At 44.3% G+C, this 12390-nt stretch overlaps 1 protein-coding gene across 4 annotated transcripts in view; it reads left to right on the top strand.

The window, feature by feature from the left end:
* LOC148505539 (syntaxin-binding protein 4-like) overlaps nt 1-12390 on the top strand; it is a 164560-nt gene that overhangs the window by 109330 nt on the left and 42840 nt on the right. For all 4 annotated transcript variants that reach the window (XR_015869886.1, XM_088448177.1, XM_088448179.1 and 1 more), the window contains exons 3-5: nt 2227-2322; nt 8044-8113; nt 9857-9931. Coding sequence is in view for 3 of the 4 variants with exons in the window: in XM_088448177.1 (XP_088304303.1) it covers nt 2227-2322; nt 8044-8113; nt 9857-9931 (241 nt within the window). In the remaining variant the exon portion in view is untranslated. The remainder of the gene's footprint in view (nt 1-2226; nt 2323-8043; nt 8114-9856; nt 9932-12390) is intronic.

The following is a 12390-nucleotide window of genomic DNA, read 5'->3' as shown; positions in this document are numbered from 1 at the left end:
TGGCCGCCGCAGATGCAACAAAGCAGCAAGGATATCTCAATATGCCGAAAGAGAACCTGGCCTCTATCTTCCCGAATGGCGGCGAGACGCCTCCATTTTGGGAAACGGAGGTCGACGCCTCCCCGCCCACAAACGGCAGCAGACTGTTAATCATATGGATGATGGAGGGAAGAGGTTGTTTCCATGAGGCCACAATTTGGCCTGTGGCAGCAGTTATAATGTGACAAATCAATTTGTTTTGGTGTGGAGTAGCAGTGGGAATAGACAGAGGGGGGAATATTTAGGAGAAAATGGGACATCAATATTTAGAACTGCAAGCACTAAACTTCTGATGCCCCGCCATAAGGGAGAGAATTCTGGGCATCTGGAAGCATCAGGATTGGCCCTAACATAAAGGGGAAGGAGCTGGCAGGCTGCAGTGACGTGGTGTGCATGAGAAGTGGCCAATGTACTGTATGGGAGGGCAGCCAATAATGTTGTGCAGCTGTCATTAACACACTTAGGGGTCTATTTACTAAGCCTTGGATGAGGATAAAACGAACGGAGATTAAGTACCAGCCAATCAGCTCCTAACTGCCATGTCACAGGCTGTGTTTGAAAAATGACAGGAGCTGGTTGGCTGGTACCTTTTTTTCGTCCACTTTATCTCCATCCATCGCTTAGTAAATAGACCCCATATTCTCTAATTATCAGAAACATAAGCACTGAGAATGCAGCCGGTCAGTTCACTTGTAACCAGTGATGTCACTCAGACCATGAGAATGTAGCCAGTCAGTTCAATTGTAACCAGTGATGTCACTCAGGCCATGAGAATGTAGCCAGTCAGTTCACTTGTAACCAGAGATGTCACTCAGGCCATGAGAATGCAGCCAGTCAGTTCACTTGTAACCAGTGATGTCACTCAGACCATGAGAATGCAGCCAGTCAGTTCACTTGTAACCAGTGATGTCACTCAGGCCATGAGAATGCAGCCAGTCAGTTCACTTGTAACCAGTGATGTCACTCAGACCATGAGAATGCAGCCAGTCAGTTCACTTGTAACCAGTGATGTCACTCAGACCATGAGAATGCAGCCAGTCAGTTCACTTGTAACCAGTGATGTCACTCAGGCCATGAGAATGCAGCCAGTCAGTTCACTTGTAACCAGTGATGTCACTCAGGCCATGAGAATGCAGCCAGTCAGTTCACTTGTAACCAGTGATGTCACTCAGGCCATGAGAATGCAGCCAGTCAGTTCACTTGTAACCAGTGATGTCACTCAGACCATGAGAATGCAGCCAGTCAGTTGTAACCAGTGATGTCACCAGTGATGTCACTCAGGCCATGAGAATGTAGCTAGTCAGTTCAATAGTAACCAGTGATGTCACTCAGGCCATGAGAATGCAGCCAGTCAGTTCACTTGTAACCAGTGATGTCACTCAGACCATGAGAATGCAGCCAGTCAGTTCACTTGTAACCAGTGATGTCACTCAGGCCATGAGAATGCAGCCAGTCAGTTGTAACCAGTGATGTCACCAGTGATGTCACTCAGGCCATGAGAATGTAGCCAGTCAGTTCAATTGTAACCAGTGATGTCACTCAGGCCATGAGAATGCAGCCAGTCAGTTCACTTGTAACCAGTGATGTCACTCAGACCATGAGAATGCAGCCAGTCAGTTCACTTGTAACCAGTGATGTCACTCAGGCCATGAGAATGCAGCCAGTCAGTTCACTTGTAACCAGTGATGTCACTCAGACCATGAGAATGCAGCCAGTCAGTTCACTTGTAACCAGTGATGTCACTCAGGCCATGAGAATGCAGCCAGTCAGTTCACTTGTAACCAGTGATGTCACTCAGACCATGAGAATGCAGCCAGTCAGTTCACTTGTAACCAGTGATGTCACTCAGACCATGAGAATGCAGCCAGTCAGTTCACTTGTAACCAGTGATGTCACTCAGGCCATGAGAATGCAGCCAGTCAGTTCACTTGTAACCAGTGATGTCACTCAGGCCATGAGAATGTAGCCTGTTGATACTTAGCAGTAAGCAGTATCTGCTCTTTTATTTATTTACTTATTTATTTTGTATCATTTTTATTTATCATAACTAGTTCTGGAAACTGTTTCCATAGAAATAAAACACCAGGTATTATTATGATACATTACTGACATCTCAGAAAGTAATTAGGATGACATAACCTAACTCCTATTATCTTTCAGTTGTTAATGTGGCACTTTGTCTTACAGGGATTAAGGTAATTGGAGGATTACGTGAGTTCAGTAGAGAGGAATATGGGGTTTATGTGAAAAGGATTCTTCCTGGCGGTGTGGCCTATTCTGATGGTAAGTCCTGTGTAGCACAATAATGTGACCACCATGACCCAGGAAGGTGCTTTCTGTGAACTATGAGCCCTTTCCTTTGCTGGCATGACCTCCGTCTTGTCTCTGCGGGCTCTTCTATACCTGGGTCTTCTCCCGAGAACTAAAATTGTTTCACTACCGTCTGTTCTTGTTACCTGCAATGGACTGTAGAATTCAGACAAAGAAGGTACAGAAGTGAATTGTCAGGCACTGTCGAGTGATTGAGCTCAAGATCAGGGCCGTAGCTAGGGTAGTGTGGCCAGGGCCATCGCACAGGGCACCACAGGTCAGGGAGCGCTGTTTGAGCCTGTCAAATTTCTGTTTGCTATCATTCTTGCTTGTAGCTTCCTCTTATTTCATCCCCAGCATCTCCTGGCCTCCCCTATTTCTTCCCCATGAAGCCATGGCCCTTGTTTAGGTGCATTATGTCCCTTTGAAAAATGAGGGGGACGCCAATGCTCTTTCTGGCACAGGGCACCAAAAGTCTGCTCAGGATGTTATCAGGATCATCACCAGATCTGCCGACAATGATTTTGTACAGTTACTAAAAGCAACATATTAAAGTCCAGAAGTTTCAGTAAGGAAACATAGAAAACATTGGGTATCGTCATATATGGGGGAAGTTTATGATGGAAAGCAGATGGATTAACTTGTTTTATACACTTATTAGTACTAAAGGAGCATTGAGCAATTTTCATGCAAGATACTTTTAATATGATGTTTCCAGTAGCAATCAAAGCTGTGTGGTATAATTATCAGTAAGGTCAACGGTCATGTCCCTGGGATTCAAAAAGAGCAATCATTTTAAATGAAATGGTTATGTATGTAATATTATTGCCCTTTTAATCCCATGGCCAGAATCGCCGACAAGCTGTAGCTTTGAAAAGCTACTGCCTAATATTTATACCCCTTTGCAGAGCTGTAACTAGACTTTTTGGTGCCCTGTGCCAGAGAGAACATTGGCGCCCCCCCTTCCATTTTGTAAATAGTGATATAAGATAGTGCACCTGAAAAAGGGCCATAGCTTCATGGGGAAGGGCCAGGGAAGAGATAGGAGAGGCCAGGAGATGCTGGGGATAAAATAAGAGGAAGCTACAAGTGAGAATGATAATAAACAGGAAAATTGACAGGGCCAAACAGCGCCCCCTGCCCTGCGGTGCCCTGTGCCATGGCGCAGATGGCACCACCCTAGTTACGGCCCTGCCCCTTTATCTCTAAGCCCAGTTGGAAAACATATCTTCAAATCCTATCTTCCATTCTTTTATAATAAGAGAGAGCTCTGTCTATGATTCACGAGCATCAGACCACATATGTATTTGTCATTTGGTTACAGAGGAATCAGCAGTAGGAACTATCGGGGAGTTTAGGATTGTGCAGCCCCCTCATAAAATCCACCACCCACAGGGACTGCCGAGCAATGGTATTGGCTACGCTGCTAATCACATGATGGACAAGCAGTCCCAGGGGGAGGTGTTTTCTGCCCCGGGACTGTCAGTCAGCATTGTTATAGAAGAGAGTGCCTCCCATGGCAAGTCACTCCCCTGCTATTACGGCAGCCCTAGCCAGCTTCTTGGGACTGCAGACGATGCAGTGTCCCAACACTTAGATCTACCTCTCCTCCCCATCTCTCCTCACTCGTATCTCCAACTGTCTCTATGCTATCTCTTCATGGATGTGCCAGCGCTTTCTTAAACTTAACATGACTAAGACTGAGCTGATCATCTTCCCATCCTCACGCATTACCTCACTTCTCACAATTGTATTATCTATTGGCAGCACAACCATCTCCTCTAGCCCCCAAGTGCGCTGTCTTGGAGTTATCCTGGACTCCTTCCTCTCCTCCAAACCATGCATTCAGTGCATTTTGCAGTCCTGCCGTTTCCATCTCAGAAATATTTCTAGAATAAGACCCTTTCTCACCCTGGAGGCAACTAAGACCCTCATCCACTGACTAGTCATCTCCAGATTGGACTACTGTAACCTCCTCCTATCTGACCTCCTTCACTCCCACCTTTCTCCACGTACTACATCTGTCTCCCCTATCCTGCAAACCTTACACTGGCACCCCTTCCCCTTCAGGACCCAATACAATCTTCTCACACTCACTTACAAAGCCCAATCCTCTTCCATTTACCACTTTGACTTTATCTCCCTTCAAACTCCCGCCTGCCCACTTCGCTTCACGCCGCCTCTCTTGCCAACTGATTACTAGCTCCCACTTCTGCCTCCAAGATTTTTCCCATGCTGCTCCCTATCTCTGTCATTCTCTCCCTCTCCCTAGCAGACTCCCCACCTCTCTATTAAGCTTCAAAAGGGCTCTGAAAACTGACTTCTTCATCAAAGCATCCAGCGCTCATCCTAACCCACAGCTCTTTGCTCCTTCCTCACTGTCTACCCCATCTGTGTCACCCCTGTCTGTCTGCCCCTCCCCTTTATTTTGTACGCCCTCACAAGCAGGGCCCTCTTCCCTCATGTGCTTCTCCTTTCCCTTACTTACACTATCTTATACTCCTTACAATGGCGCGTAACCTTTGATTGCTGCTGCCCTGCTACCTACTTGAGTGCTATGATTGTGGATGCAGCAATATTTATAAACCATGTCCTTGTCCTGCAGTGTTTTGCACTGTAAATCGCTGTTTTCTTGCTTTGCTTATTTGTAAGGTGCTGCGGAACCCTTGTGGCGCCATAATAATATAGGATAATAGTAATAAACCTGGTTTGCTCATTTGAGTGCATGCACAAGATCACAATTCTGCACATTTTCACAATTACAGGCCACTTGGCCAGCCAAGGCAGGAGACGCCGACGATTGTTACCATACACAATAAAAAGTTTGTTTTGTTTTGTTTTTTTGAGAACAAACAAAAATAAAATTTGACTCCCAAGTTTTTGCAGGATGATCTCCAAAATGTAGCCAGAAACTAATCTCAATGGTCTGAAATAATGGATGGAAGTCACAGGAGGGCCTTCTGGAAGAAACAAATGAGTCATTTTACAAAAATGGACAATTTTGACCCAGTTGACATAAAAATCTCCTACAACGGGCTTATTAGTGATAAATCTACAGAGATATACGAGTACGTTTTTTATAGGAATGGGAAAAGATAATAAGTCCTGCTGAAGACCGAACAGACAGAAATTAATTTGGTGACATCCAGCTTAAGAACCTAAGCCGGATGTCAACTAATTAATTTCTGGCCGTTCGGGGTGTGCGCCAAAAAAAGACTTCCAATAGCTGTGAGTTCTAATTTCCAATGTTCTTTTAAAGCCCAGATGTGCAGCAAACTTGGAATTGGTGGCAAATGAGAATAATTTAAGTAGTAGTTTCTCCACCTCAAAATATTCTCCCTTTAAGAATATTTAATGGAAAAATAATTGTGGCAGCAAGGATCCAATAAGGGTCAATTTCTAAAAGGAACTAGGGCTTATTCAGCAAGGAAGCGGTTGTGCAATACCGTCAAGTAAATATTTAAATGCTGCAGGAGGTGTCTATAAGAAGCAGGGTCCTCCTGACAACAATCGCGATCCAAAGGCCTGATTCAGAGCCGCTCGTACGCGGCCGCTCGTTCGTTCCAAGCGATGTTTGCCCAACTGCGCATGCGTACGGATCATAATACGCATGCGCGAACCAGTCATTGCGGACGAAATTCGTTTGTTCGCTAAATAGCGAATGCCTGCTAATATGAGTGACAAGAGGAGGCGTATGTGGGTGGTAACAAGGGAAGGTGCTTGAAAACGGGGAGTGGAGATCCGAACGCAGGCGTGCTTAAAGGTCAAAACGGGCGTTTTATGGGTGCGCATAATTAATACAGCAGCGTCATTGACCACGTCACTGGGTTATTTTATAGTCAAAACTGCTCGCAAGATTATGGTAGGAAAAACCAACCACAAGAATAGCGAGCAGTTCATAGGCTGGTCGATGTACTCGATTAATCTAATAAATAGCGGACATGACGTAGGATGCGAGCGGCCAGGGGGCGTAGTTATCCAAAAAACGACTGCAAGTTTTGTTCGTTCAGACATAGAGGCGTGAACAGACCGCAAAGAGCGAACGGTTCATTTGAATAGCCACCCCCTTTTCCTGAACGACCGTCCGCAAATTGCGTCCGGCTCTGACTCAGGCCCCAAGTGCAGCGTCTGTAGATGCTGCATCGGATCGCAATGGTCGCGATGACAGCAGCACCGGCCATTCTGAGTAAGCTTAGCTTACTTAGGCTGCGGCTTGGAGGATCTGCGAGCAAGAAAGCGGGATCCATTCTGCACATGCGCAGACCCCAAACAATCCGATTAGTCCATACACCTTCTGTTTTACATGCTCATCTGAATCAAGTTCTAGGGGTCTATTTACTAAGCAGTGTTAGGAGACAGAGTGAAAAGTGATAAGGTGCCAGCCAATCAGCTCCCAACTGTCATTTTTCAAACACAGCCTGTGAGATGGCAGTTGGGAGCTGATTGGCTGGCACCTTATCACTTTTCACTCTGTCTCCTAACGTTGCTTAGTAAATAGACCCCCTCGTCTGTTGAATCAAATAAATAAGCAAAGGCATCAGAACTTACATTTTTAGAACAAGAAACTACTTTACTATCGGGCCGACGAGAGCCGCGCCGGACCCAGGTGACATGGGGCGTGGCCTAGTTGCGGGAGGCGTGGCCACACCCCCTTAGAAAAAAGAATGTTTTTGAGGAAGGGGGCGCTGTGAGCTCCTCAGCCCTGACGCACAGCCAATGGGGGGTGCGATCACCGTGATCGCTCCCCCCATATGCATAGGAGACTGCAGAGCATGCTGGGCTGTTGTGACTTAAGAGGGAGGGGGAGCGGTGCCGGGCCCGGGCCCCCACCGGGCTCCTGCAGCAAGCCTGGGCAATTTGTACTCACTCCCCCCCCCTCTCGGTGCCTCTGTCTTTACCCAAATGTCATGTGCCAAATCTGTTCCTTATTGTATGCCCAGCAGGACACAGCTACAGTTCAGGTCTTATGGGAATTCAGGACTTCCCCTACAACTCAAAGTGGCTGCAAACTGTTACTATAAAAGCTGAGAGTCTCTAGTATTGAAGTGGCACGGACCAGATTTTTCAACCTCAGCCATTACTCTTTGACTCTTTGTAATCAGGTTCTTTCTGTACATCCTCAACTGTGTCATGCTCCTCTGAGACCTCTTCTTCTCTACCAAAGCTGTGCCTTTGCCTCATCTGCTTCATGTTCTCTTCGATCCAACGTCCTTCTGTCCTAGTCTACTCATCCTCCATCTCCACTGATCTACTGTTTCATTCAGTGTTTAATCTCAATCTGCTCATTATTCTTGACCCAGTTTCCTTCTCCCCCACCCAGTTCAGTTCTGTCTCCTACCCAGCAGAGCAGAGTAATGGTCCATCCTGTTTCTTCTCCTCTGCCATGCAAAATGTCCTTGTTAGGCTTTTCCTTTTCCTTCAGCCAATAGTGTCCTGTATCAGTTTGCTGCCTCTGATCCATCCAGCTTTGTCCTGTCCAACTTTTCTTCTCAACCAACACCTAGCCATGTCCTGTCCAGACTCTAGTCTGCTCCATCTCAAGCTCTGCACCCATAGATGTTCCTCCATAGTGTATCATGTCCATGAAACAGATTAATTGTAATCCCTGCATCGCTTGCATCATGCACCTCATATATGGTATGTAGCATTCGTTACAGGCTGTGCTGCAACATAATTAATTTATCATTTGTTAAGGACGGCTGCAGCCTGGAGATCAGATTCTGGAGGTGAACGGAGAAAGTTTGCTGAGAGTGTCCAATGACAGGTAATTTACAGTACACAGCACATACACGGGTTTATCAATAATGATGGAACATACATAAACGAAGGAGAGACATGTCTACAGCATACTTTTATTAGTAATATGACAAATAATTAAATAACCTGAGCAAAGCCTAAATTGTAAGTTTATATAACTATTCAAAAAGTGTTCACAGACATAGGTGTGAGGTTCATTGTCTGGGGAGTAAGACTTGTGGAGGTATTATTTTATATATGGACACAAAATTTCCTGTTGGTAATCTTATTGATAAAAAAGTTAAAGTAAACTGATAATAAACCTCTTGGAATACAGACTATATTTTTGAGCCTTCAATAGAACAATTAACTGACCCCATAAAAAGTGATAGTTGAAAAAACCTACATATTTAAGTGATGTAATGAACTTATTCTCACTACACGTTGTTTTATCTTCCACTCAAGTCGATGACCTACGTCTGGGTTAAAGGCTTTAAGATATACAAATTTTACTGGGATGTACTGTATTGTATATACTTTTTTTCCTCTTAAAACCAGCCTGTATCCAATCAATGATTTAGAGCAACCTGCAGACAACCAAAGCATTTGGCAATTCATTAGGTTAGGCCAACCTGTGACCAATCAAAGCCATAGAATATATTCACAGAGCTAAAACAATTTGTGACCAATCAGAGCCGCAGAACACTCACAGAGCTATACTAACCAATTAGAGCTTTACAACACCCAAATAACTAGATCATCCTGTAGCCAATCAGAGCATTTATACACTCACAGAGCTAGACCAACCAGTAACCAATCATAGAATTAGAAGTCTCACAGACTTAAGGTGCATACACATGGGACAATTTTTATGAACGATATGGATGATAACGATATCGTTCAACGATATATCGTTCAAATTGTTCAGTGTGTATGCTGACCGCCCGAACACACGGCATGATGTCTCAATATATCTGCAGATATATTGGGCATCAGCTGTGTAGCACAGCTGACGCAATATTTCTGTGGAGGACGTAGTTTACAGACATATCGCTAGTACACACTGGCCGACTCACACCAGATATATTGGTCGATCAATTGATCGGCCAATATATCTGCCAGTGTGTACCCAGCATTAGATGCATAAGGCTAAATCAACCTGTAGCCAGTCAGATCACAACAACATTGAACAGACCCAAGTGCAATAAAATTGTTTAGAAAAATATATGTATAAGTGGAATAAAGTCTAATACAGTCAGCCCATGTTAAGACTGTTAAATGAGTATAGGGTGTATATTTACTAAAATGCGGCTTTTTAGAAGTGGAGATGTTGCCCATAGCAACATATCAGATTCTAGCTATTATCTTCTAGAAGGTGCTAGATAAATGATAAGTAGGAATCTGATTGGTTGCTATGGGCAACATCTCCACTTCTAAAACAAACACACTTTAGTAAATATACTTCTTACTGTCATCTGACACTAGGTTTATGAGATCCCATTAGCAGTAAGCTTGGCTTTTACTGTGATATGACAGTTATGTCACTATTTCTATCATTATTGTTTTATTGCTTTAAACAAAGCCCTGAAAAGTAATACCTGATTTTATATTTAATATTTCCTTCAATTGCTTTAGTCTTGTAATAGCAGACCACACAGTATAGCTATTATTATTTTACACGAGGCTTTGCAGAGACCCAATACATCCTTTGCACCATTGTAACTCTTAATCCAAATCTATCACTGATTTCTATCACTCTCTTTCCCCACAGAGCGGTCGACATTTTGCGGTCAGCATCTGCAACCAGCTACATGAGACTCCTCATCGCCCGGGACGATGAAGCCAGGTGGGCAAGTCATTCCTTTGCGTGATACTTTCCTTTTTCATTTGACACCTAAGGCAAAATTTACTAAGCAGCGGGCTCTAAACCCCGGCGGTTTGGTGGCAGTTTTGCTATCTACAGATTTACTAAGGCCAAGACCACTGCAAAACCGCCATCAAAACTAATTTTAGAATAGAACAGGGCTGTCATTTAGAAACCGCCGCCAAACCGCTGGGATTTAGAACCTGACACTTAGTAAATTTTGCTCCTAAGCTGAGTTTAAGACCGAAGAGCCCATCTTGGTTTGGGCATTGGGCATCATTCAAATTCAGCTGCAGCTTATGGCAGACAGTACATCAGGTTTAGGCAACATGTGGCAATCTAGTTGTGGAACTGCAAGTCAAGGATCGACAATTGCTAGGGCACCAGAGGTTTCCTAACTTACTGTACTTTTATTTTTAAGATACCACAAAGTTATACACAGTAACCTATTGCAATATCATATCATAAGTGCAATCACAATGGCAGACCACAGCATAAGTAGAAAACATTAATTTAACAGCGCAGACTGGATAGGACAGGTAACAGGGGCAAGGGTAGGGCATTCAGCACAGAGTCACCGAATGGTAGAAGGAGACAAATGAGGGGAGCGCTGGTGACATGGAGTGAGCTAGGAAGTAACAAGAGGGAGGAGGGCCCTGCCCTTAAGACCTTACATACTAAGGGGAGGGGAGAACAGTTGGAAGGTGTAGGAGGAAGGACACATGATGGAGGGGTACAGGAGAAATGTATTGGGTTATGAGGAAGGCTGGGACACTTTAATAAAAGGTACAAACAACATTGTGTATGAACAACGGTTGCATAAAGAGTTTCAGTGGAGCGCTGAGTGGTCCTATCTCCTGGGCTTGCAAATCCAGAGAGGTCCCTGTGTTAGAAATCTAGTCTTGATATCATGGAATTGGCTTAATATGCTCCCCTTTATATGCTCCCCTTTATAATACCACTATCAATTACCACAGGACTATTCTCTGCTCAGCTCTACATCACAATGCATTCATTTCTCTACATGCCACCTCTTTCTAATACCACCCTAATTGTAACCCCAGTTTTTGTTAGCAGAGTCAGTAAATGGAGACCATGACCTATGGATGTAAGGCTTCTGGACTGCGTCCCGATCCCATAACCTATTGGCAGAGTAGCCTAGCTATGTGGAGTGCAACAGAATGATGCTAGATGTATTTATTATACAGACATGCTACCAACCAGGATGAAATACACTTGGCCATAGTAGTGCTTGTCATAGGTCAGACCTCTTGCTGAACAGGCCCTAGAGACCACCAGCTCAATTACCTGTATGCAGCATGGATGGAGGCAGCACCATAGTCCTTATCCAAAAGGTTTTACAGCTGTCCTAGCAGATCCCCTGAGCTAACACTATGCCTTAGATGATAGAGAAAGGAAACATATTGCCTTGGATTGGTGGACCTTCTAGAAAAGTTTCTCTAATAAAAGAATATTCATCTTATCTTGTCTGAAACCTTCCCGTGAACGACATCCTAATTCAGCTTGCCATCTGCACAAACTGGCATCTGTTGCCAGGAGAAACCCATGACATAAGATCAGATGTGTCCTCTCCCATCAGAAGGCTATTGCTCTAGCTTTAGGCAAATTAATGGCTCTGAAATCCATGTTACGCTTCTCAGTAAGGGGATGATTCGGTCTATAGAGCAGCAAAGAACCTTTGGAAGCAATGAAGATGATGGCATTACGTTAAGCGTCCCACTCACCAAGCGGAAGTTTGGCAAGTCCATTATACTCCTCACCAGTACTCATGGAATTACACATGGGAGGGGCATTAACAACTAGGCTGCCTGATTGAACAGGCTATTAGTATTGCTGTACAGCAGATCAGCATAAAACCATTGGAAGCAATGAAGATGGTGACCATCCATTAAACGACTCGTTCACCAAGCAGAAGTCCAGCAAGTCCCTACGCTGGAACCCCTTGCCTCCCAGTTCCTGCCATGTTTGAGGACGAACAGGTTAAATACTGTTGGATCTACAGTTCCACAAACTCAAACAGTTGTCGATAGGAACTGAAGGAGACATTATGTAAGGTCAGGGAGGCGAGGTAAGACCTGTATGATGCCGCACCTAAAATTGTGCTGTTTGATAGAAGGTACTCCTCTAACCTCAAGGACCGGCCTTATGTAGGGGAAAAGAGTGTTTATGGAGGAGAGGGGTCGGGTTCTTTGAAGAGGTGGATTTACTGAGACCGTTTAAAGACTTTTCTTTACGGTTGAGGAGAGTTTCTGTATGTTTTTTCACAATACTACTTGTTTGGTTGTACTATAGTTGGTTGTCTTTACCTCTTGTACCTTAACACTGTGCTCACCATTATGGGACAACCAACAGTTTATGAGAGGTTGACGTCATTTAAAAAAAAAAAAATTCATAAAACAAAACCATTTAAAATGATCTAT

The sequence above is a fragment of the Taudactylus pleione genome, unplaced genomic scaffold (assembly GCF_031769625.1).
Source record: "Taudactylus pleione unplaced genomic scaffold, aTauple2 ptg000451l, whole genome shotgun sequence".
Taxonomy (NCBI): Eukaryota; Metazoa; Chordata; class Amphibia; order Anura; family Myobatrachidae; genus Taudactylus; species Taudactylus pleione.
The sequence above is the reverse complement of the archived record's forward strand: the minus strand, read 5'-3'. Positions and strand labels throughout refer to the sequence as shown.